General features: G+C 38.7%; 1 protein-coding gene across 8 annotated transcripts in view; it reads right to left on the reverse strand.

Moving 5' to 3' along the window:
* The window catches only part of ZNF507 (zinc finger protein 507), a 51,853-nt gene extending 24,373 nt beyond the window's left edge, over positions 1–27,480 (reverse strand). For 3 of the 8 annotated variants that reach the window (XR_012126978.1, XR_012126979.1, XM_037021652.2), the window contains exons 1-6: positions 27,319–27,480; positions 25,799–25,988; positions 18,158–20,292; positions 16,620–16,737; positions 12,838–12,952; positions 11,093–11,185 (exon numbers count right to left, since the gene is read on the reverse strand). Coding sequence is in view for 4 of the 8 variants with exons in the window: in XM_037021652.2 (XP_036877547.1) it covers positions 11,093–11,185; positions 12,838–12,952; positions 16,620–16,737; positions 18,158–20,290 (2,459 nt within the window). In the remaining 4 variants the exon portion in view is untranslated. Of the gene's footprint in view, positions 1–1,346; positions 1,519–11,092; positions 11,186–12,837; positions 12,953–16,619; positions 16,738–18,157; positions 20,293–25,798; positions 25,989–27,318 lie in introns of all 8 variants that reach the window. The other 5 variants (XR_005062202.2, XR_001854902.3, XM_037021653.2 and 2 more) reach the window with 5 other exon arrangements.
* Between the last annotated feature and the right edge of the window lie 296 nt (positions 27,481–27,776).

The raw sequence follows: 27,776 nt of genomic DNA on the forward strand, positions 1-27,776 counted from the left end.
TTTTCCCCATTCCTGGCACAGAGCCCATGAAACCCCTATTCTGAATACAGCAATAAATGTGTCTTCTGTTATGTTCATGAGATGATTTTTAGAAAACCCCTCAGTAACCTAAAGATGGGACTGATTGCTAGAAGAACTAACCATGTGTTTACAGGGGTTGGAACTTTTAGTCCCATCCACCTTGGGGAGGAGGGAGGGGTTGGAGATTTAACAAAAATGAAGCCTCCATAAACCCCAGAGAACAGTTTAGCTTCTGGGTTGGTAATCACATGAAGGTGCTATGACAGTGGCACCCTGGAAAGGCCTTGTCCTATTACCTCTTCATCTGGCTGATCTTCTGTATCCTGTATAATATCATTTATAACAAACAGGTAAGTGTAAGTAAACTGGTTTTCTGAGTTTTGTTGGCTGTTCTAACAAATCTCTGACTTAAGGACAGTTGGTCAGAAGCACAGGTTAATAACCTGGACCTGTGACTAGTGATTGAGTGGGGGCAGTCTTCTTGGACTAAGCCCTTAGTGGGATCTGATGTTATCTGTAGATAGACAGCATTAGAACTGAATCAAATTTATAGTACTCTCAGTCAGGGGCTGCTGAAAATTCAATTAATTGCTTGGTGGTATGGAAAAAATAAACATTGGAAAACCCAAGGCTCCCCACAGTTCGCCTAAAAAACTGTTTTCCTATAGGCTTTCTCTCATTGCTAATAGGTCAGATACTTTAGTCCAAGAATCTCAGGGAAATAAAAATGAGGTTAAAACACCCTATTTCTCTGGCCTAGAACCTTACTTGGACTTAACTCCAGGTCTGATTCAATTGGAACAACTGCCTTGAGGAGTTAGGCAGAAGAAAGCAGAGCCTGGATGCCCTACACGATTTGAGGTGACCTGAGTAGGGAATGCATAAAAAGATTTCAACAGAAATTTTACAATAGGGTTTGTCTTACCACCTTCAATTTGTTTCTATGCTTTAAAAGGAATAAAGAACAAAGGCCCAAAGAAATGGCCACTTCAAATTTTTGTGATGAACCCAAGAAGTCTTCATGCCACTGTGAAAAACAAAATCGTTCAGTTTATACCTTCAAAACAGAATATATTTTTCCCCTCCAAATTAAACTATCTGCTAAACTTTTTTCCTTAAAAGAAATTCCAGTTTTCAAAGACTTGAGTTTTTCCTCAAGCCAAAACAATTGACAAAACATTCAACACCCCTTGATCAAAAGGGACTTAAGAAATCTTTAACTATGGTAGAAGTGATGGTATGCGACTTCTGAAGATAGATCATAAAAGGTAATACAACCTTTGTGTACTTCTTATCTAAGCATTCACTTTTGGTAATTAGCACACCTGGAAAGTCCATGTGGAGAAATTGTGTCTGTGTTCCAGCTGAGAGCCCAAGCTGAGATCCTGGACAACAGCAAGCATTACCAACCAGAATGGAGGGAGCCTTCAGATGACTGCAACCCCAGCTGTTGGCATCACCTGCAGCCTTCAAGTCTTTCCTGCTGAGGTCCCAGACCTTAATGAAGCAGAGAAAAGCCATCCCTACAGTGTCCTTTCCAAATTCCTGGACCAAGAAAACAGCTCCTGTTTAATACCACTAAGCTGGGGATGGTTTGGCATGCAGTGGCAGCAGACCTCATGAAGAGCTCTCTCTGGCACATTAGAGGCAGGCAGAGTAGCATAGCCAGCAGGAGCAAGAGTTCAAGCCCTGGCTCTGTGACTTGTGAGAGAAGTTGGGGAAAGTTGTTTAATTTATCCAGCCTCTGTTTCCCTATGTATGAAACTGGGGACTGATATTCCTAAGTACTGGGCTGCCCTGAGGATTAAGATGGTACATATCAAGTGCTTAGCACATTAACTGGCCCACAAAAATGTTAGCTATTATCATTTCTAGGATATTTATAAAAAGATCAGACTTTATACAATGGTTGACCACACTGAGGGGTAACACTGTCATTCCACAATGTCATTCCCACTGCTTAAAATCTTTGTGGATTGTTTTTTGCCTTTATCTTTTTAGGTTTCTTTCAGTTTTTGTGCCATATTAGAAAACTGGGATCGTTACCACATAAGCAACAACAGTATTTTTGACTCAGTTGATATGCATCCCTGAAAATCAGGCTCATTATTTTATAAGCACACATTTTTTACCTCTACCGTAATCATCTAGCCAATCAGAGGCTATTTCTAAAAATCAACATCAGTCTCAGAGTACAAAGACACAGAAGTCCTAACCACAAATAAAAAGGTTAATATATTTGCAACCAACGGAGAAAGATGGACGCATGAGAAGTGAGGAAGAAAACTCCTCCCAAAACTTCACAGAACACAAAAATACAGGAAATACAACTAATCCTGAAAGAGCAACCAAAGGACTGCAGAACAGACAGCTTACATCTGAGGAAAAGAGCAGACCGCACAGAAAGGGGAAAAGCAGCAAAGCTGTGATCCAGTGGGACCCAAGGCCTCCTCCCAACCCCAGCCCACATGCAGGAGGAAAAGAAATGGAGTGGAAGGGAGTAGAAGCCCAGGACTGCTGAACTCCCACCCCTGGAGATCTGCTCTGGGAGCAGGAACCCACATTACATGGTGCTCTGGAGATTAGTGGGGTTGGAAAGCAAAGATCGGTGGAATACTGGGTGAAACTGAGATTCCAGCTGCTTGTGGAAAATAGATACACACAACCAGCCCTGTGGGACAAAAGAAAGGCAGTCTGAAAAACTTCCCAGAAGGGAGAGGGGTGCTAAAGGGGTAAAGATTGCACAGAGCATGCTGCTCAGGAGAAGGGGCAGGTGGGCAAAATCAGCCTGGCACACTCAGGTTGGGAACTCTCAGGAGCTTCAGACACTCCATCCCCCTCACTGGTAATGCAGCCCTGAGGCCCCCACTGCAATACACAGCCTGCTGCTCCTTCCTCCCAGAAGGCACCAGTCTGCACACCTGCTGCCCCTGCCATTGTGTCAGACCAGCCAGAGAGTGGTCCCACCTATGGCAGCAATAGGGGTGTAGCACAGAGGCTCTTCCCTGCATGCTCAGCCCACTAGACATGGCAGTGGAGGCAGATGCTACAGCCAGGAAGGCAAGAAAGAGTTCTTTCATCCTGGCAGGTGCCGGTTCCGCTTGCCTGAGACCTCAGCCATTGTTATAGGTGCTTGGCAGCTCCAGAGAGTAGAGCTTCTGGGCACTAGAGGGCGCAGCCTACACAAAGTTATTCCACGGGAATCACTAAAAAATGAAATAGGCAAAAGAATTTGTTCAAACAAAACTGCAGGAAAAAATGCCAGGAAGAGGGTTAAGTAGCACTGAAATCACCAATTTTCCTGATAAAGATTTCAAAATAAAAATCATGAACATGCTCACAGAGCTGCAGAAAAATATTCAAGATCTCAGGAAGGACTTCAACAAAGAGACAGAAACTAAAAAATACAGTATCTGAAATGAAACACACAATGGAGGGATTTAAAAGCAAATTAGAAGAGGTAGAAGAGATGGCAAATTAAAAGAAATCAGAGAACAGGAAAACAAAGAAGCTGAGGCACAGAAAAAAGGATCTCTAGGAATGAAAGACTAGTAAGAGAACTGTGTAATCAATCCAAACAGAACAATATTTGCATTATAAGGGAACCAGAAAAAGAAGAGAGAGAAAAAGGGATAGAAAGTCTCTGTGAGGAAATAATTGCTGGAAACTTCCCTAGTCTGGAGAAAGAAATAGTCTCTCAGGTCATGGTGGTGCAGAGATCTTCCAACACAAGGAATCCTAAGAAGACAATACTAAGACATATAATTAAAATGGCAAAGATCAAGGACAAGGAGAGCACTTAAAGCAGCCAGAGAGAGAAAAAAGATCACTTACAAAGGTAACCCCAACAGGCTGTCATCAGACTTCTCAGCAGAACTACCTTACAGGCCAGAAGGGAGGGGCATGGTATATTTAATGCAATGAAACAGAAGGGCCTCGAACCAAAAATACTCTCTACTCAGCAAGATTATCATTTAAATTTGAAGCAGGGATTAAGCAATTGCCAGATAAACAAAAGTTGAGGGAATTTACCTCCCATAAACCGCCTTTATAGTGTACTTTAAAGGGACTACTCTAGATGTAAGTGCTCCTAAGGCTAAATGGCTGTCACCAGATAAAGTAAAACCACAGTAAAGGAACTTAATTAATTACTAAGAAAATGCAAAATTAAATCAATTATGTGCTAAGTTAGTCAAGGGATACACAAAGAGTACAGAATATGACACCTAATATATGAGGAGTGGAGGAGGAAGAAAAAGAAAGGAGAAAAAAAGAAAGAACCTTTAGATTATGTTTGTAATAGCAAAGTAAGTGAGTTAAGTTAGACTGTTAGATGGTAAAGAAGCTGCCCTTGAAACTTTGGTAACCGCTGACCTAAAGTCTGCAAAGGCAGTAAGTACATATCTATCAACAATCACCCTAAATGTAAATAGACTGAATGCACCAATCAAAAGACAGAGAGTTACAGAATGGACAGAAAAACAAGACCCATCTATATGCTGCCTACAAGAGATTCACTTCAAATGCAAAGACATACACAGACTAAAAGTGAAGGGATAGAAAAAGATATTTCATGCAAACAATAGGGAGAACAAAGCAGGTGTTGCAATATTTATATCAGATAAAATAGACTTCAAAACAAAGAAAGTAACAAGAGAAAAAGAAGGACATTATATAATGGTAAAGGGGTCAGTCCAAAAAGAGGATATAGCCATTATAAATACCTATGCACCCAACATAGGGGCACCTACATATGTGAAACAAATACTAACAGAATTAAAGGGGGAAATAGCATGCGATGCATTCATTTTTGGAGATTCGAACACACTACTCACTCCAAAGGACAGATCCACCAGACAGAAAATAAATAAGGAGACAGAGGCGCTGAACAATGTGTTAGAACAGACGGACCTAAAAGACATTTACAAAACACTCCACCCAAAAGCAACAGATACACATTCTTCTCAAGTGCACACAGAACATTTTCAAGAATATATCACATACTAGGCCACAAAGAACCTCAGTAAATTAAAAAAGATTGAAATTGTACCAGCCAACTTCTCAGACCACAAAGGTATGAAACTAGAAATAAATTGTGAAAAGAAAACAAAAAAGCTTAGAAACACATGGAGGCTTAACAACATGCTCCTAAATAATCAATGGATCAATGACCAAATTAAAACAGAGATCAAGCAATATATGGAGACAAATGAAAACAACAGCTCAATGTCCCAACTTCTGTGGGATACAGCAAAGGCAGTTCTAAGAGGAAAGTACATAGCAATCAAGACCTATTTAAAGAAGGAAGAACAATCCCAAATGAACAGTCTAAAATCACAATTAATGAAACTAGAAAAAGAAGAACAAATGAGGCCCAAAGTCAGCAGAAGGAGCGACATAATAAAGATCAAAGAAGAAATAAATAAAATTGAGAATAATAGAAAGAATTAATGAAACCAGGAGCTGGTTCTTTGAGAAAATAAACAAAATAGATAAACCCCTAGCCAGACTTACCAAGAGAAAAAGAGAGTCTACACACATAAACAGATCAGAAATGAGAAAGGAAAAATCACTACAGACACCACAGAAATACAAAGATTTATTAGAGAATACTATGAAAAATTAGATGTTACCAAACTGGACAACCTAGAAGAAATGGATAACTTTCTAGAAAAATACAACCTTCCAAGACTGACCCATGAAGAAACAGAAAATCTGAATAGACCAATTACCACCAATGAAATTGAACTGGTAATAAAAAAACTACCCTAAGAACAAAACTCCTAGACCACATGGCTTCACCGCTGAATTTTATCATTTAGAGAAGACCTAATACCCACCCTTTTTAAAGTTTTCCAAAAAGCAGAAGAGGAGACAATACTTCCAAACTCATTTTATAAAGCCAGTCTCACTGTAATACCAAAACCAAGCATAAACACCACAAAAAAGGAAAATTACAGACCAGTATCCCTGATGAACATAGATGCAAAAATACTCAACAAAATATTAGCAAACCAATCCAAATATACATCAAAAAGATCATACATCATGATCAAGTAGGATTTATTCCAGGGATGCAAGGATGGTACAATATTAAAAAAATCTATCAACATCATACACTGTATCAATAAAAAGGACAAAAATCACACAATCATCTCCATGGATGCTGAAAAAGCATTTGACAAAATTCAACATCCATTCATGATAACAACTCTAAAAAAAAATGGGTGTAGAGAGCAAGTATTTCAACATAATAAAGGCCATATATGACAAACCCACAGCCAACATCATACTTAACAGCAAAAAGCTGAAAGCTTTTCCTTTAAGATTGGGAACAAGACAAGGATGCCCACTCTCCCTACTTTTATTTAACATACTACTGGAGGTCTTAGCCATGGCAATCAGAAAACACAAAGAAATAAAAGGCATCCAGATTGGTAAGGAAGAAGTTAAACTGTCACTGTTTGTACATGACATGATAAAAAGCCCTAAAGGACCCTCCAGAACACTACTAAAATAACTGAATTCAGCAAAGTTGCAGGATACAAAGTTAATACACAGAAATCTGTGACATTCATATATACTAATGATGAACTAGCAGAAAGAGAAATTAGTATACCAATTCCATTCACAATTGCACCAAAAAGAATAAAATACATAGGAATAAACAACTAAGGAGGTGAAAGACCTATATAATGAAAACTACAAGACACTCCGTAGAGAAATTAAAGACAGCAATAAATGGAAATACATCCCATGCTCATCGATAGGAAGAATTAATATTGTCAAAATGGCCATTCTGCCTAAAGGGAAGAACTAATATTGTCAAAGTGGCCATCCTGCCTAAAGCAATCTACAGATTCAATGCAATCCCTATCAAAATACCAACAGCATTCTTCAACAAACTAGAACAAATTGTTCTAAACTTCATATGGAACCACAAAAGATCCCAGATAGCCAAAGCAATCTTGAGAAGGAATAATAAAGCTGGGGGGATTATGCTCCCCAACTTCAAGCTCTACTACAAAGCCACAGTAATCAAGACAATTTGGTAATGGCACATGACCAGACCCAGAGAGCCCAGATATAAATGGAACAGAACAGAGAGCCCAGATATAAACCCACACATACATGGCCAATTAATATACGATAAAGGAGCCATGGATATACAATGGGGAAATGACAGCCTCTTCAACAACTGGTGTTGGCAAAACTGGGCAGCTACATGTAAGAGAATGAAACTGGATTATTGTCTAACTCCATATACAAAAGTAAGTTCAAAATGGATCAAAGACCTGAATGTAAGTCATGAAATCATAAAACTCTTAGAAGAAAACATAGGCAAAAACTCTTGAATATAAACACAAGCAACATTTTCCTGAACACATCTCCTCGGGCAATGGAAACAAAAGCAAAAATGAACAAATGGGACTATATCAAACTAAAACCTTCTGTACAGCAAAGGACACCATCTGTAGAACAAAATGGCACCCTACAGTATGGGAGAATATATTCATAAGTGACATATCTGATAATGGGTTAACATCCAAAATATATGGAGTTCACATGCCTCAACACCCAAAAAGCAATTAACAGGATTAAAAAATGGGCAGAGGATCTGAATAGACACTTCTCCAAAGAAGAAATTCAGATGGCCAACAGGCACATAAAAAGATGCTCCACATCGCTAATCCTCAGAGAAATGCAAATTAAAACCACAAGGAAATACCACCTCACACCAGTTAGGATGGCCACCATCCAAAAGACAATGACAAATGCTGGCGAGGATGTGGAGAAAGGAGAACCTCCTTACACTGCTGGTGGGAATGTAAATTAGTTCAACCATTGTGGAAAACAGTACGGAGGCTCCTCAAAAAACTCAAAATAGAAATAGCATTTGACCCAGGAATTCCACTCCTAGGAATTTACCCTAAGAATGCAGGATCCCAGATTCAAAAAGATATATGCACCCCCATGTTTATCACAGCACTATTTACAATAGCCAAGAAATGGAAGTAACCTAAGTGTCCATCAGTAGATGAATGGATAAAGATGTGGTACATATGCACAATGGAATATTATTCAGCCATAAGAAGAAAACAAATCCTACCATGTGCAACAGCATGAATGGAGCTAGAGGGTATTATGCTCAGTGAAATAATTCAGGCGGAGAAAGACAAGTACAAATGTTTTCTATTATTTGTGGAGTATAACAATGAAGCAAAGTTGAAGGAACAAAACAGCAGCTGAGGCACAGACTCCAAGAAGGGACTAGCAGTTACTAAAGGGGAGGGGTGGGGAGGGCAGATGGGGAGGGAGGGAGAAGGGGATTGAGGGTTATTATGATTGGTACACATGGTGTGGGGGTGTCATGGGGAAGACTGTGTAGCACAGAGAAGATAAGTAGCAACTCTGTGGCATCTTATTACACTGATGGACAGTGACTTCAATGGTGCATGGGGGAAATTTGATAATATGGGTGAATGTTGAAACCACAATGTTGTTCATGTGAAACTTTCATAAGATTGTATATCAATGATATATAATCACTTAAAAAAAGTAAAAAAAAATGTATTCATGCAAAAAGCAAAAATGTTAAAAAAAAGGTTAATAAATTTGACTACATTACAACTAGAAATTTCTGTTTGCCAAAAATGGTGAGAAATTAGAAAGCTAAGCCACAGCTTAGGAGAAGGTTATGTGCAACTCCGTAACAGACAAAGGACTTGTATTCAGAATATATAAAAAACTGCTGCCATCAGTAAGAAAAAGGCACAGAACTCAAAGAAATGGGCAATATATTTGCGACAGCATGGATAGACCTAGAGGGTGCTGTATGAGGTGAAATAGGTTGGTCAGAGAAGTATGAATGCCATATGGGTTTGCTTGTGTGTAGAGCCTGCACAGGGAAGAGATGGTTGGTGGCCATGGTGTGGGTTGGGGGATGGCTTAGCAGGTGGGGGAGATGTAGAGGTACAAACTTCAAATGATAAAACAATATAGTCACAGGGATGGAAGTGTAGCATAGTGAATATAGTTCATAATATTGAAATAATTTGTATGGTGACAGATGGTGGCTACACTTATCATGGTGAGCACTTAATATATATGACTCATGAATCACTGGGTTGTTCATTTGAGACCAATATAATATTGTATATAAAGTATATTTCAATAAAAAATGATTAAAAAAAAATAGCCCATAAACAAAAGAAAAGATATCAATCTCATAAATCATCAGGGAAATGCAAATTAGAGCCACAGCAACATAGCACTATACATCTACAAAAATGATCAAAATTGTAGACAGAGTGCAAGTGCTGGTGAGGGTATGAACTGGTACAACCACTCTAAATTGGTATAACCATTCTGGTAACTACTGACAATATGTGATAGCTGGACAAATATACATACACTATTACCTAGATACTCTACTCCTAGGTATAAACCCAATGGAAATGGACTCACTTCATTTATGCACCAAAAAAAAGAAAAAAACATGTAAACAAATGTTCGAAATAGGATTATTCATAATGGGGGGGAAAATCTGGCAATAACCCAAATATCCATTAACAGAAGAATGAATAAACTGTAGTTTAGTCTGAAAATGCAATACTGTACAGCAATGAAAAGGAATGCATTAGTTCTATGCTGGATTACACACACTGATGTTGAGTGAAAAAAAGCTTGACATAAAGAATACATACTGCATGATTTCATTTCTAGTAAGTTCAAAAACAGGCAAAACTAATTTATGATGTTTAAGTTGGTGGTTACCTGGGTAGGGGAAGGAGGTAGGGAGGTAGTAGGTGATTGAAGGGCACAAGAGGGTGCTATTAAGGGACCTCGACACAGCATAGGGACCTCGGCTGTGACAGTATCTCTACCTGGGCACAGCATCTTGTAAAGTAAATGAATATGCCATGCCTGCCTATCTGGGAACAGAATTACTCTTTTTTTTGCCAAATGATGTTACTGTCAGTAGTTCTGCCCGTTTCTGAACTTGAAATGAAATCATATAGGACATATTTTTTATGTCTGGCTTTTTTTCATGTAATCCAGTGTAGAATAATTCCTTTTCACTGCTATACAGTGTAATCCAGCGTAGAATACATTCCTTTTCACTGCTATACAGTACTGCATTGTCAGACTGCAAAAAGAGGTTGACATTTGCTGTTAGACAATGAGTTAAGAGGGGATGAAGGCAGAAACTGGGTCCAGCTTAATTATGTGCCAGCATCTCACATAATGAGATTTAATTTTGTGTCCATGATGGTCCTGTAAAGCAGGTGCCTTTACTATCCTCATTTTAGAAATGATGAGAACAAGCATAGAGAGGTGAAATAGTTTGCCCAAGGTAACAAATGCTATGAGTCAGAGAGCTCAGATTCAATCCCAGGACTATCTGACCCTAAAGCCAGGGTTCATATACATGAAGCTACAGATACTGCAGCAAATTACATAACAGGCACATAAAATATACAATGAACCTGGTCTGCCCTTTTGCAAAGATTCAAAGTTGTGCAAGAAGGCACTCTTACTCTGTAAGATATTTATTATTACTACTTGTGAGCATGTCTCTTAAAAAATAGGCAATCAGAAATGTGCCGATTTCTGAGAAAACAAGAAAGGGTTCTGAGAAAGGGTCTGGATCCTGAAAAAGCAAGCTCAAACTCTGACCATAAGGTTACCAGGCAGCAAAACTGAATGAAGCATATATGAAATAAGCCAGAAAAACAATTTTGATAATTCAAGAGGGCTGTGCTTACTAGCTCAGCTTAAGGCAAACAGTATATGACAGTGAAGACAAAGTCCTAGAAATACATTGGAATAGAGTATGTTACTCCATAATGCTCTGCAGACTGCAAATCCCATGGAGACAAAGGGGGATGTGCATTTAAACTATCTGAAGGTTTAAAGAAGAGCCACAGATCTGAAAGTTGGAAAATAAGACATATGAGAAAAGGTTAATAATAATTATATGGAGGAGGATGTACAAAATCTTTCTTTTCTAAGACATAAACATAAACCCAGTGACAGTGCAGCATGAATAAATTTGGAAAAAACATACTGAGACTCCCTTGATGTAACAGAAAGAGGATTCTCATAGGATGGTGTCCACTGGTAGGAAGACCCTGGGACAACTGCAACCGATCCTATGAGTCTGTGAATATTTTAAGAACATAAGAAAACATGATCCCTAAAACACCAAAAGCTATCAAAACAAGTCTAAACTTTAGGACTAATAGAATTAGGTAGATGTGAAACTCTCCACTATAGAAACACACTCAGTCATTAGCCTCTTCCGAAAATAAACAATTGTATATTTGAGAGTTTGTTTGTTTACTGCTTGTCTGTAAGCTTTGCGATTTCATTACGGCTTTTTATTACAGCTACAGTGTAAGAGTCTAGCACAGATCCTTGAACATAATTATTTGCTCAATAAATATTTCTCCAAGAATTCAAATGAGCAGTTTAATTCTAGACCCAGAGAATGGAATGTTCTTTTATTCTTGCCCAGATCACACGAATTTGGCATGGTATGTCATTAAATTTATGAATAAAGACACACAAAAATTCATATTAGATGAGCTAGTATCCTCTGTTTCCATCATGTTCTTCTAAATACTTCCTAGTGTAAATCATAAATTATACATGTTAACCATCTACCCTCCTCATCTACAATTTATGGTACTACAGTTTATTGTCAATAATGTCAGTGGCCTTCATTATACTCTGGGGAAGAAAAAATCTTTCTTAGGGATCCTTGTTTAAAAAATGTTTGAAATCAGAATAGACACACTGAGGCAAGGTCAAACACCTTGCACAGAGCTACAAGACTCTGTAAACAGATATACTATCTGAAGGGTGATATAAATCTTGCTGGTTAGCAAATTGAACACATACTAAATGTTTAAAACCATATAGATACTGAGAGAGAGGCACACTGTAGGAACAAATAATGGCATTTTAAAGCACAATCTCTCAGGGTTTCATTTAGATACTAATGCAGTAACTTTCCCACTTGTGTCATACCTATAAAAGCTGGAGAGAAATTAACATATGGGACAATTTTCACAAGAGTTCACGCCCATGGCCTAGAACCACTGGTCATGGTCTTTGGCTTAGCTCTGAGTAGGAACCTGATGTTCCATCATGGCTTCGCATTGGACAAATTGCTCTGTGGTAGTTGAACAAACTTTGCAAAAAAAAAACAAAACACTTAAGTTTAAGTATAAGTTAAACTTAAATATATATAAAGTTTACTCTCAAAAGGCAAAGTTCCTTTAGGAAATAATGATTTCTATTTTTCTATTTTGATTGAGAATATCTCTTTTTTCTGACTTATGTATTAGAATTAGCTTTTGGGGAAAATCAAGTGACAAAATTAAATTAAATGACCTTATTCTACACATGCTAGTTTAATTTTCAAAAACAGAATTTTAAATAAGGAAGTTTACTGCTTTTAAGTTTCAAGCATCTTTTGTGGGACTATTGACTTAACTTCCAAATTACTGATATGTACTCTAAGCACTGAAAATTGCTATGATATACCCAAATGAAACTGAAAACATAAACTGACAGATATAGACATCTTCCTATATTTTAACTAGACAAAATGTCTATGGTCCTAAGACTCAAGCTTAAAGGTCATATTCCTTAACAAACTAAACAACACTTTGAAACCAGTGAGTCAAAATTTCTTAGCGCTTAACCTGTTTAAGCAAGTATTATGAATTTTTAATTATTGCTGCTTTTTCTTTACTATAAAATAATTTAATGCAAGCATTACAACTCTCGGATCATCACACTTACCTGTACGGCTTATCTGAGTTATGGATTCGTCTGTGGTTTCTGACACCAACATATGTTGTACTTGTATAATCACACACATCACATCTATACTGTTTCTGGACTGAAGATTTATTTCCTAGACAAAGTATTTCAGAGTTTTAGCGACATGCTTTGATTAGATTCAAATGGCAGCACTTACATTCCATAGTATATGAATATTTATACCACACAATATTAACAATTCAATCAAGGCTTTCTCACTGTTTAATAAAGTTAACAAGTTTGAATGTGGCTTTACATGTTCTGCATCTGGACTATCAGAAGACACAAAATGAACATCTAAATATAGATACACTGGGGTTGGTTTCTGCATAACCTTGCACAAAATTCTAAAATATAACGAACTTGATGCCAGATGCCCTGCTGACTATGTAGCAGCTGAATTAACCAGAGATACATTTTTAATTTGAAAGGTGTTAGGCTAATCAAAATTATATATATGGTCTTAAGGAAATACTGATCTGTAACAAGCTGTAATTTAATATTATAATCCAATATTATAAAGTATGGCTATAAAGCATATATAACAAACTCAATATAAGAAGCCTAAAGCTTTTTCACCCCATGGGTTCCCTTTGTTTATAAATAAATGTCACCTATCAATGCAATAATGGAAGAAGGAAAAGCAACTGTAAATTATTAAGTGCTATATAATATAGTATAATTATATCTAGTAAACTGACAGGTTACAGGGACAAATCCTCTGACTAACATGACTACGCAGCTCTCTGAAATCCAGGAAACATGGATCCAGTGGAAATAGGCCATGTTACTAAATTCATTCTGCAATAACAGGGCTGGGTAGTTCAAATCAGGGTAAGCTTGAGATAATAAGATGAACTTATGAAACTGTTCTTGAAGCTACTTAACACTTTACTCTTATGTCAGCATAAAGGCCACAGGCCATTCACAGCCTGACAGCTTTACATTCAGAAACAAAGTAAGCATGTAAGCTGAAGAATAAACCATAGTAGTAAGAAAGCTTAGGTGGAACACTAGTTAGTACACAGTGTTTAAGAGCAAAAATAAAAAAATAAAAATTGATGAAAAATAAAAAACCTACACTGAAATTTTGACAAAACAAAGAAAATCCTTAAGTTAAATTTAAGCTTTCTAAAATTGGTATTTTCTTTTGCTAATAGCTGCTTTTGCCAGGCAGAATAAAATGTCCTAATTTCCTGGTATAAATCTATAACATTAATATACACACTAATCATAATTAAAATCTAAGTATTGCTCTTAATTGGTAGGTTAAAAACTTGGGACTTCTTAGTGGCACTGTTCCAAATACAGTTTTTTAGAAAACCCAGAAAAAAATGAAGTGTGAAATATTGGATAATGGTTTTGTGTGAGAAATATTACAGATCAATGACAACTAATAAAAATGACAGATGGAAAACTTAATATAGCACAGAACGAGAGCCTGTGCTACTTCAAGCAACTGTTTCTAATGGAAAGAATGTTAGATTTAAAGTTCAAAAATTTGGGCTTAATCCTTGCTCTGCCACTTAGTACCAGCATCATCACAAATTATTTTATCTCTTGAGGTTCTCATCTACAAAATGAAAATACTAGAACCTCCTATCATGGTTTAGTAAGCTCAGGAGCATTCTGTATTTTTCCTTCACTGCAGTCTATATGTTACCTGCACGTTTGCGTGAGGTCTCTTGACCTGTTGGTAGTGCAGACTTGCTGAGGGCAGGGATTTACCTGTTTTGTTTACACTGAATCCCCAGGGATTGGCAAATTATAGGTTTGCAATAAATAACAATTTGATTCAATGTCATGAACAAACCGTTTGAAAGTGCTTTGCCCATAGCTCTATTAAAGCACCTGTGGTGTCTGCTGACATGCCCATCAGTAAGATTCTGTCTTCCTCCTGCGCTGGGTTCCTCAAAGGCAGTGATGCCTTCATTGTATCCCCAGCATATAAGCATGGTAGCCAGCACAAGAGGGACACTCTATGCCATTTGGCAGACGAATGTCCGAGGCACCATTACATAGGACATCTAAGTGAAAAACATGCTCTGAAGTTATCTGTGCTATTGTAAGTGCCTGAGGTTGGGGACCACAGAGGCACACATCTCCCAACTTGCTCAGTAAGTTTACTAAGTGGTTAAAAAGCTTTTAATAAAACATGAATTATTTTTCCTCTTTGTGAGCTAAAAACTTGTTCTTTGGTCTGACAACCAGGCCAAAATTGACTGCTTTATATTCGGACACTTTTGACAGATCTAACATTTAATTAATGTTAAGTATCAGAATAGGTGTAAGTATGTAGGAGGTTACCAGTTGTGTGAATTGCTACACTAGTAAAGACAGAGAAAAGCAAATGGAGTGAGGTAGGGGAAAAATAAGCATGGCAAGCCACTGAAAATCCATACATTTCACTCCCAGAAACAGTATGATCAACAAAGAAGAGATGCTGCAAAATGGAATATGGAAGACAGATGCTAACACTGTAAAGCTTGAACTGGCTGTTTTAATTTTGAGCTGACATTTTAATCTTTTTTATTAAAATTGTGAGTTTATATTTGTTAACCCATTTGGACAGTTTTAAATTACTGCTGTTGAAGATGGTGCTAGAAAAGACATTCTACCACTGGCATTAACCACAGGTGGTGCCACTGAGTAGTACTTACTTTATTCTTCATTAGGGATTTACGGTCCAATGATATCAAATGTTTTAATGTCTCCGTTAAAGGGGATATGGAAACACAGTGGATTAAAATAAAAGGAGGCATTTAGGGCTATTTAGTAAAAAGGAAACAAAACTGTTTTAGCTCAGCCATCTATCGCAGAAACAGATGCTATGTCATAAACTCCTTTTGTTTTGGATAGTTTTACAGGGATGACATCTGTTTGACAAGGGAATTTTGGTGCTACAGTGGTGTCAAAATCAGTTCTTTCAGAAACATTCTAGAATCAGTTATGCTTTCTGGGGTATAATTTAATGAAACATTATGGTAAAACATTTTACTCTGCAGTTGTTTCTAACTTTAATTCTTAGGAAATCTAAAAAGGAAAGTCACCCCAATATGTTTTATTTCCCATAAACACTATGTACCACAGTTGAGACATTTAAAGTATATCAATTTAAGTGAGCTGATCCAAGGAAACACAGCTTATTATGTTTTCTCCCTAATTCTCCGGATGTGGCATCCGCCTTTTCATGGAACTCTAATTAAATCTTTTGATTCTAATATTCCTATTAGCAAGAACTCGGCCGACTGGTACCTAACTAGTACATAAGAAGATGTGGGTTTTTTTTTTAATTTTTTTTCAAATAACACAGATGAAATCTGGCAGTCATACTTGGATAAGAATAAGATCACAGCAGGAAGCCTCAGTTAAAGTTTGAGGTGGGGGCCCACCATCTGCAAAAGTGGTTCTCAGTGGGTCAACTGTACAGAGAGGGAGGGGAGGCTTGTTCTGCAGTGCAGCTTCCCTGGTTTGCTGAAATGTCACCTACAAGTTTATGCTCTATGTGGTTCTTACAGGACAGCATAAATAACGACATAGTATACACCTGCATGGCTGAAGCTGTGTACTTACTAATAAAGTTCTTCATTTAGTACTTGAAATTTCCTCAGGAAAAGAGATAAGATTCACACATATCCATAGTATAAAAATAGAGAATATATACAGCTTTGTCCTGAAAATAACCCACATGACAACAAAGGGCATTTTTTTTTACTTCATATGCTAGTCAGTGCAGCCTGTATTAAAAAATGTACAAATACCTTCCTGAACACATTTGCCATCAGTTGTATCAGTGTAAATTCTTGACTCATTAGACGTTGCTACTGACAAAGTATCTAGAAGACTGTGTTGCTCTCTCTCATGGTTCCTCAGCTGACTCTAAAAAATTGAGAGAAATTAATATGCAGTTACAATAAATATACTTGCACAATTACAAAAAGGCTATAGAAGAAGGAGTTAATTGCTTTCATGGCCTAGAACACATTATTAGTATCTTAAAATCATATGTACTGAAAAGATTATTTGATACATTTGACAATTTATGTAAAGAAATACACTATGGAAATCACAATCTCCTCAAAAAGGCAATTCTTCTTTCCACATTTTCTGCAAGGAAGACCCTGATGTCTTAGGAGGTCTTTAGGTATGGCATGTACATACTTACTGGACCACTGGCAGGCCCAGAGGAATGGAGAGAAGAGTAGTGTCTTCAGAATAACTCAACACTCTCATAAAAATAAGTCCAATCAGTAACTGCTACACTACTGCTAATTTTTGCCTTTAAATGTCAACTAAATGTGTAAGGGAGACTTGATGGGAAGATGCTCTTCCAAGGATATTTTCCACCTCCACCTCCATTTCCACAAATCAAGAGTACAGTAGCAAAAGAAACTCCTGGAAACTTCTGGAATTTACTTTTGCAGCCCAACTGGATGTTATTTCTTGTCCAGCAGCCAGAGGGCATCTCAGAATTTCATGAGGGCAATCCAACTGGGTGAGAAATCTCAGACTCAAAGGCTGTTAAGATTCCTGATTACAATTTTACTACCATCTATACCCCAACTCTAGATAGTATGAGCGAAAAAGTATACATCCCAGGTAGCCCTTTGGGATTTTTTGTTCAGTCAACTGGTACAATAAAGAAAAAGTTATAAACCAATGATTCAAAGAATGCAAGTTTCCTTTACAAAAGTAGTATTTTATGCTGGTTGTTGGTTTTAAGGTAGTACATGAGGAAAAAAAAGTCATACAAATTCTTGAAAGTCCTTTAAACCTCCCATAAAACATAGCATACATAACTCTATTTCCACTGCACTGTCTTTCATTAAATCCAATATGGCCCAAATCACTGGTTGGTCATGTAGCAGCTGAAGTGAATGACCTGCATTTTGGGGCTACATAAGGTGAAAAATATTATTTTGCATTTATCATATAGGATTTGTGTAAGTCAAATGTGTATAATATCCCTCCACTGTACACACCCTTGTAATTACCTTGCGTTGTAAAATCAATGCATTTTAAAAAAGACATACATAACTAGACCACTAAAACAATAAACAAAGAGACTATTAAGGAGGTGGCAGGAAGGGCAAAGTACTACATGGGAAATTTCGATGACCTAGATTTCAGTCCCAACTTTAACACTAACCAGTTGGTATTCCCCCCTGAGAAATTACGGAAATTTTCTGAGCCTCAGTTTCCTATCTGTAATACAAGGTGGTTGGACTGTATCTACAAAGTTCCCTCCTTGCTCTAAAACTCTAAGGTCCTCAGAACGATTTTCTGAACCAGTGCTTACCTTATAATGAAAAGACTCCTCACACTGCTTGCACTGGTATAGTCTGGTTTTACAGTGGTTGATCATGTGGTTCTCCAAATCTTTGCTGTTGTCAGCTATGTGCTCGCAGATAGGACACTGATATGGCTGTCTCTGTCGATGGACTCGCAGGTGCTGCTTGATGTAGCCTTTGTTACCACTGGCATAGTGACACAAGCGGCAGCGGTAGGGCCGATCAGTGTTGGGGATGTATTCTACTACACTGCTTCCTGACAAACTTGTATCGCTGTTGGGTTGGTACTGGGCATTATCCTGCAACTCTTTCAAAATGTCATCATCTGAAGCATTTTGGTCTGTCCTTTCCCTCAATTTTTCAATTACAGTGAGTAAGGACATGCTGATGCCTGTCTTAACTTGCCCATCTGACAATTCTTGCCTCGCCTCTGGGAGTGCTACCAAGGTAGAGTTGCTTTGGTTAAAACTAGTTAATCCATCTGAGGAGTTTTTAAGTGGTGACATCATTTTAGAGTATGCTGCTAATGTACTATCTACTTGCCTTTGTCCAGTATCTGGGGCTAAAAGGTTTATATTTCCATAGTGCCCAAGGTTGGCTCTTGTTAGTTCCGCTGCTCTTATAGGCATTGTGACCAGGGCTTCTGCAGCTAATGAGTGTAGTCTAAGAGACTCAGAATTTGTCCTTCTTCGGCCTGGTGGTGCGTTCTCATCAGTAGCCAGTCCTTTATTTATTAACTCACTCTCTTTCTTCTCTGGATTGCTCCAGCCTATGATCAGTCCCCCAATATCAACAGCACACTTGTCAGCATGATAAACTTCATCTCTCCCTTCACATTCCATCTGGGCTTCTGCAGAGCTCAGGTTCTTCCCCTCTTCAATTTCAGCACTCATGAGGAAATGTTTCTGTGAAAGAGTTTCTTCAGCACTTGGCAAACGCTCCACTATCACATTAACATGACCTTTTTTATTTGGGCTACTGCTAATGATTTTCTGTGCTGAGGAAAGTAGGCTATCAGCAATCAGATTTTCCTCCATGTCAGAAATCACCTCTAGCATTTCTTCCTCATTAGAGTCAAGGGTAACTGACTGACTTACGTGAACACCTCCTTCCATGGGCTGTTCTAAAGGAGATGAAGATGACAATTGTTCTGAGCTGCAAATCTGCACCTGTACTGAAGGCCCGTTGTGGATACTCAGTTCACTGTCTCCAATAGCAATGACTACTGCACCAACCGCACTGGGTGCTGCAGCCACTGAAGAATCCAGCAAGCCTAAGGGCTCATTTTCATTTTCAAAGATTGGATAGGAGCAATCAACTTCCCCAGCATGTTTCCAAGCATGTGTTTTCAACATTCTCTGCTGGCCACAAGTATAACTACAGAATAAGCACCGATACATGCCATACTGTTCATAGGCATACCATTTCCTCCTACCCATTTCCACCATCGATGCAGTGGGGACACTTTGAGTTTGGGGACTGTCCATACTTACTGGGATGTCAGGAATGGTTTCACTGTTTCTTTCTGTGGTTCCCTGACACAAAGAGTTGGAGGGGCTTACACACTGTTGGGCTTTGGACTGTGTGTGACTGTTGGCATCATTTTCGTGGTCATTTACCACATGAGCTTCAAGTTCCTCTTGGCTTTTAGATGTAATATGGCACTCTGAGCACATTAGTATCACTTCATTCTGCTGACCATGCTGCTTGATATGATCTTTTAACACAGAAAAAGATGATGACAGAAACTTACAAAGGCTACACTGGTAAGACATAGCCTTCCCATCATTCTGCGCAAGAGAGTCAGGAGTAAAATGCATTTGTGACATGTCAGCTCTTCTAATATCAACAGCAGGCGTCGGGGTTACTTTAGCTGGAATCTCACAAAGTTCTTGAGTTTCATGAGTGTGCACTGTAGCACTTGAACGTGAACGTTTTCTCCCGATTAAAAGACACTTTTGTGACTTTTCATTTTCCACTATTTTGCTTAATTTCTGGATAACATGGATTAATGGATCTGTTTTAGCTTTTCTTTGTTCATCATTTTCCAAAGATGAACTGATGACAGTTTCAGCAGTTAGTATAGCTTCCTGTTCCCTAATATCTGGCACCAACATGACAACACTGTTGCTTTCTTCCATATCTGAAAAGGATAATACACAACAGAAATAAGTAACAGGTTACAGTCTAATTCCAGGCATGTGTTTCAGGAAGTCTACATAATCTTAGAGTTGAAGCTAATCTAGTATTTTCTAACTTAGGAGAAATGTCAATATTCCTGGCTATCCCTGATCAGAGTTAAGTTGTTTAGAATTTCTCTTTGGAATGGTATTTCCTATCAAGATTGATGATGAAGACTTTTTCAGCTTTCTTTGGAAATGACTTTTAACAATCTGCATCACCTTTTTTCTTCACTTCCTTTCCCCTAGACATCTACCTGGATGGATCCAAGCAGTACTCCCTGCCTTTTGCACAATGGCAAAAAAAGAAAAAAGAAAAACGACAAGACTCCTATTCCTTGACTGAGGAACACAGACATTCCCAGGATATAGAACCACCTCAAGTTACTATGAAATACCATTCTTTAAAGCCAAAACATGATTGATACAATTCTTGGGAGACAACATCTTACAACAAATATACTTATAGTTTTATTATTAAAATCATAAATTTTTTTCTCCCCAAATCTTTGGAATTGTGAAAATAAATAATGTAATCTATTGTAAAGGGCATAGTGAATTTTGAGAAGTACTATGCAAATGAAACTAAATAAAAGCATTGATCCAGTTCCTTCTTTCAGTTCCTCTGATTTATCTTCCTGAATATAAACCACAAACTGCTGTGGTTTTTTTCTAGAGGTCATATTAGTGGTCAGTGACTACTCATAGGCACGCATATATACATAAACATTTTTTTTTTCCTGAAAGGGAAAGGGGCATTATAGAGGGAAAAAGTTGACTTTCCAGTTGTATTTCAGATCCAAATATGCACAGGATCTTAGTAGGGGTTATCTGTAGGGTCTAGTAATGTGTTTTAGGCAAGGAAATCACTAAATAAAAAATACTCATGAAATATCTTTCAGCCTAAAACTAGAATACTCTTATTTCCTGGCAGTTCTTTCATTTCAAACATTTCCTTTGGCTTAAAGTGAGATTAACTTGTTGACTTGGATCACATTTCTAAGGTTAGGCTTTTCTCCAGCAACAAGTTTTGTTTTTCCACATTTTAGGTGCATTCTGGAATCTTACTCACAACATTCAATAAATGCCAGCGAAATTTTTAGTGGCACTAGCTAGAGACCATAAACTGTACTATTCTGAAACCTCAGGCACAGGCTCTCTAAAATAAATTCTTATTTTTGGAGGTGAATCACGACTCACATATCATGGCTCAACATATAAGAGTTTAAGAGCCCTTTAGCTCTTGCCATGATCAAACCTCAATTCCTGCCAGACCCCACCAGTGCTCTGACCAGCTTCAGAGCCACTTCTCCCGTATCAACACTTGGCAGCAGTTATGGCTTGTCCTCTCTTATTTTCTACTCTGTCTGGCATGTAATTTTCTGTATCTAGGTCCACATCAGGCAAAAATGCAAGCATTTTACTCTCAGCTTCTTTAGTACATCTTCCCTTCTTTCTAATCATCAGCTTTTCTCGCTTTTCCACTTCTAACTGCACTCATGGTGGGGCAGGCATTCCATAGTCATCACAACAGCTCTCCCAGCTCCCTAAGGCCAGTGGTCCTTTAGCCACTCTCTCCCTAAAAACTTGAGGGCATTCTCTCTCAAAAGACTAGTTCCTTTACATCTTTCACATGTAGGAAGAACAGGAAGTGTTTAAAAATCTCTAGACTCAACTTTGAATCACTAAAGAGAGGAACAGTGGGGGGCAAAATTTATTTCTTTAGAAAAATCCTCTACAACTTCTTAAGTCATCTTACTGCCTGAGAATTCCAAATGTTTAGGCCAAGGGGAGCTGTGGCTCTTCATGTGACTACTGATTTCCCTTTAGGGTCATTCTCATTAGGCTTTATTTCTTTTAGTTCAATTGTTACATGAAATTAGTCAAATAGTAGTTAATAATAACAATCCCTGTAAATTCTATTTCTGGCACAAGATTTGGTGTTCTGTGGCTCTAAGTTCTCCTTTCCCATGAAATGTGACATCTATGTAGGCTGATTGATAATGTGGAGGTTAACAAGTGAATATTTGCTCAACAGGCTTTGTACACCCACAGGGTACACAGGTGACTCACGTTATCCTCTTCTACTTAGAGATATAAGAGAGAGACAGAGCAGTGAAAATTAGTCCTTGTGGATATTTCAGTGTGTACCTTACAAAGAAAGTAAAATGAAGAAGAGGAGTTCATCTTATCTCAAGGAAGACTAATACAAAAGAATCTGACAAAACATTCAGATTTTTAAAGCTGTGTCTGCTCAGGCATTAAGAGCTAATGGAAATTTGCAGCAGATGCTCCAATTTTCCCTGAACATTTATGTAAGTATCTCATTTTAGAGGCTGCATACATTTGGGGATAAGTACAGAAATGGCAGCTATAAAACAGATATGACAACATAAAATACACATCAAGAAACACCTGAAAAACCAGTTTGGGTCCACATGGCAAAATCAATGCACAAGTTAAATCTCATTAAAACAAAAGTCTCTGTTGAAAAAGGTTAGATAAACAGCTCATAATAAAGTATAGACAGAGAGGAAGTTGACCTTAAAGCTGGCTCTTTAAATTTTCACAAAAACTTCATTAGGCCACCAATGTGCATATAAATGGGATTGCATGTCAAGTGAAGTAAAATTTATTTGAATAATAAAAGAGATGAAAATAAGGGGTACAAATACAATCCCAGTGGCTCAAGAATGATGACAACATGGATTATGATAATCTGCCTATTATCCATAGCCTCGAAGAGATCAATGTAAATGCAACTTTAAAGAAATTACCATGGTTGTGGGGGTAGACAGGGTGGGGATAAAGTAAGAAAAGCAAATTTTGTTAACTGATGTTGAGTGATGGGCACTTATAAATTTACTATACTATTCCTTCTACTTGTGTAACTGTTTAAAAGTTCTCCAAATAGTAACAGAAACAATTGTTATATGCAAGGCACATAGCAAATTACCAGAAACAATGGAAAAATTTTAAATTAACAATACTCATGGTTTAAAACTGAGTTCAGTGTATAAGACACACATGTTTAGAAGTTAAAAAGATTAACAGCTTTTAAATGATTCAACAGTATACCAGGTAAAATAGTCTGTAGGCAACAGTCAATGACCAAACCCTCAAAGGGACTTAAGAGCTCATTTTGGACTACAAAGGCTAAATAAAGGCTTGTTGAAGAGTTAGGACATACACTGTATTCCAAAAGATGGGTGTGCCAGATGTCATCCATTTGCTCTGTTAGTCTCACCATCTCTTCTCCACTCTACTCTCTACCCCAGGAGGGATTACCCTATTAAGCTCCCATGCCCTCCAGTTTCTGGTTGAGTTATGCCAATGGGGAACCATGACAGGAGATCAGAGGGAGACAGCAGTGAGATCAGGATATTCATTTCCCTGGTTCCCTCCATCTAGGTCACCTTGAATTGGCCATGTTTGTCAAAAGAAGGCCATTCTCTCTAGGCAGGCTGCTCCATAAGGCTCTCCTGGTTCTGGTATCTCTCTCCCTCCTGGTGTTATCTCCATACAACATTATCCCTGCGGTTTGTCTATACAGGTCCTACACCTTTATTATGAGTATCTTTTTAAAAACATCCTCCTTGAATTATCCTAATTAGAGTGTGCCATTTGCTGTTTTTGGAATTCTGTTGACCCAAGGGTAAGACTAACAAGGAAAGCAGCCTTCAACACTATTATATCTCCCAAAGTGAGACTACGCATGCTATTTAGAAGTCAGTGAAAAGATCAGTATGGCTGAATAGGAAGGTTTACTAGGAGGAAAGACATCAGCCAAACAGGAATCTGGAATCTTTAGATTTCACAACATGAGGCAAAACATATCAAATTGTTACAAATAAATAACAGCTTATCCCAAACCTGAAAAGTTCTACAGTCTTTTCGACTGAGTCTCACATCTTTCCTGAACAACAGTACAGGTTTCCCCTACTAGCTGAAAGTACTTCCTAGGAAGAAGCCCTTCTGTGAAACGTTTCCTAAACTGAAACGGCCTAAAGTGAAGAAGCAATTACCATTAATTTACACGTAAAATTTTTTGAGTGTTCCCAGGGCAAAATATAACCGCTTAGGCTTTTCTGATACCTTAGGGCACATCTTATTAACAGACACAAAAAAATGGATACAAAGCACAGATGCTCACAGACACAGTTCAAAGCTATGGCTGCTGATGCTGAGATGCTGTGTGGTTCTCAGGGAGGGAGCTTGACTGCCACTCTTGTTGCCCAGGGTGTGCACTGCCTCTATGATGGGCTCCTTGCTGCAAAACCAATGCTGAACACTATTTTCATTTTTCATTTTTTTGGTAAAAGCAAAAACTCTCTTTTGATTTCCTTTGGTTAGTGAAAATAGCTACTAATGTAGGTCTTTGATAAAAAAGCGGTGGAATGCAAACTTTCAAAATGCAGGGGATACCTGTATTCTACCGGCAAAAGCTTACACTTAATGATTCATGTGGCCTAGAGAAAAGCTATAATTTTCTGTGTATGTATGGAAATAGTTCAGTTATAAGGAACCTTTTCTTTCACACTAATAATTTGTCTGTTCCAACTAGAAAAAAAAAATTGTATGAACGGTCAAGTCCCCATTCTTCTAGTTTATCGTAATTCTAAAATATACATTTATTTTGCTCTAGCCAAAAGAAAGTAGGGGACATAAGCTCATGGGTTTCTCTCCTAGAGTGCCCTGAGTTAGCAGTGTGACCTTAGGCAAGTCACTCTTTCTGTGGGTTTCAGATTCCTCAGATGTAAAACTATAGAGTCATACTGGATGAACTTTCATGCCCTGAACTGTCTTTAAAAATTACCTCAAGACTGCTTTCACATTATTTATAGAATTACTTAATATCAGCTATAGTTTATTTGAATTAAAATCACCTTAGCTTAATGTAATTATTAATTGCCACTAAGAAAAAACTAAGTGTAGGTATCACAATGATATGAATTTCATAGTTTAAAATTTCTTATCTGGCATCAAGCCTGACAGAGTATTCTAATTTGGCAGCTGCAAAGAAGACATCAAGTCTAACATTACCCAGTATTAAGATTTAACATTTACTGAGCACCTATAATGTGCTATGCTTGGTCCTGGAGATTATTAAAATAAGTAAGAGGAAATCTTTGTCCTTGAGGTGCTCATAGTGAATGGCAGATTTTGCATATCACTGAAGTAACTCTTGGTAATACTGGCCTCTTTTGCAGATGAGTAATCTGGTTACAGATGTAAAGTAGTAACTGGTTTATTAATTGGAATTCAGGCCAAACTTATTCTAAAACCATCCTTTCTCAATATACCAATTTTCCTCTTACTTCAAGTATCAATATTGGAAAAAAAATAATAGCCCCTTAAAGCTAGACTGTACCAAACACTTTAATGTGTTTGATGCTCCTAACCCACTAGCTCGGTGGGTGTTGCACAATTTTACAAATAAAGGAAACACTCAGTGTTTAAGTGACTTACCCAAGGTTACATGGCTGTTAAGTGGCAGAGCCAGTGTCTTTCAAATCAATTCCTGAAATTAACACAGTCCCCTGGATCAATCTTCAAATCCAGCTGTGGCCAAGAATGAAAGTATATAGTATCAAACACTTCTCTTTCTTGGTGAAGCAAAGTAATGATTTCTCTTGGCAGTGAAAAAGTTTCCAATATTCTATGTTAAAAAGAAGTTGAGAGGAATGTTTATGCAACCCACTTATGTGGTACAAATTTATATAATTTAACCAGTAGACTTTAAGATTCTGCAGTTGGAAAGGAATAGCTCTGGAAACTTCTCCCAATAATTGCTTATTTTGTTTTAGCTCAGACTCTAATTGATTCAGAATACTGTTGGTTTTACTGATATCATTTTTTAGTGAAGGAATAAATTGTGTATTGATACTTTAATCTTAATAAAAAATACAATCTAAAGGATGATTCTACAAACTTCAAACAATTCTATAAGCATAGTGGGCTGAATAGCAGCATGAAAAGGATAGGACACAGAGGATTGCCCTTATATACCTTCTAATGCAGTTTCCTGCCCTACTTCCGCATTTTTTTGCTACTTTCTTATACTAGCAAAGAAGAATATACAATATCAAAGAATGCCTATTCCTCTTACCTAGAATGCAGGTATTTTATCGATTACGGTTAAGGAAATAGTTCACTGCCAGGGCAGAAAGCACGTATTTGGCTCTCCCCTTAAGTTAATGTTAAACGAGTTAGAGAGGTAAAGAAATGAAGGGCTTTCTCTTTTAATCAATAACGTAGCCCATACACTGAGTCAGAGCGCAGTACTTAAGAAAGTACAAACTCAGGGAGATGATATATCCAGTAATTGCCCGATATAAGAGATGCAGACTGATGGCAAATTACAGCCCACTGCAGTAACTGAAAAGATCGCCTATGGGTTGGGACGATGGCCTCCGCCTAATTAATCATCCAGGCCTTCCACACAAAGCATTCACTCCGGTGCCCGCAGGTATTAAAAGAATGGGGGCTTTCACTGCTGATCTCTGATTTTTGGGGAGACCATTTCATCGAAGAGGTTCATCCAGGTGCAGAAGGCTAGGATTTCTTTGCTGTACTAGCTTTTTCTCCTACGCCAAGCCGTGACTAAAGGGCTTGGGACGACAGGGGATGAGAAAGGTAATCAAGAGATGAGGACACCATCCCGGGCTGGCCTAAGCGGCGTCACCTCTGTAGAGAGGAAGGAAGCAACGCCTCGGAGGGCCTGCCTGCGGACCAGGCGGGTGACAGTATGCGGGGAGCCGCAGGTTTCCCCCACCCCGGCTGCAGGGTAAGCCCGGAGCTCCGCTGGCCTTGCTTGGGGACGGTGCAAAGAACTTGAAGGGGACACGGAACTTGGGGCTCGTGGCAAGCACCGGGCGGGTGTTGGCCGGCTGAGGAGGAAGCGGGCACCGGTAGAGGCCTGAGGGGAGGGCGCACATGGCCGGCGGCGCGCTAACAGGGGGCGGAGGGGCGGCCTCGGGGCGCGGTACCTGCGGTCGGGCGGCGGCTGCTGCTTCCGCGAGCCTCCTTTGGCCGGCCAGGAGCCCGGCCGTGCCCTCGCCCTTGTTCTTGCCCACCCCAGGCTCTTTTCCCTCTTTTCCCCCACTTTTCCTCTCCTCATCCGGAGCTCCAAAATGGCGGCGTTGGAGATGGATCACGTGAGCCGCGGGCAGGTCAGGTGACCCGAGTGGCGGGCGGGGGCGGGCGATGTTCAAGCCCCGCCCACAGGCCACCTGCGTAGCCGGGACTGCGTGGGCGCGAAGGGCTCCCCTCCCCCACTCCGACTTCTGTCCCTTGCTCCTTGGGGGGTCTGGGCATGGGTTGTAGGGCCCTCAAAGCCCCCTGCGTCGTCTTCTCAGAGGTCGTCTGGGTCTAGAAGTCATGTGAAATTTACTCTGGAGTCTCCGCGTCGCCAAAATCTGCTGTGCGCTAGCTTTACACCCTATCC

Source organism: Manis javanica, chromosome 17 (assembly GCF_040802235.1).
Source record: "Manis javanica isolate MJ-LG chromosome 17, MJ_LKY, whole genome shotgun sequence".
In the NCBI taxonomy this organism is placed as follows: Eukaryota; Metazoa; Chordata; class Mammalia; order Pholidota; family Manidae; genus Manis; species Manis javanica.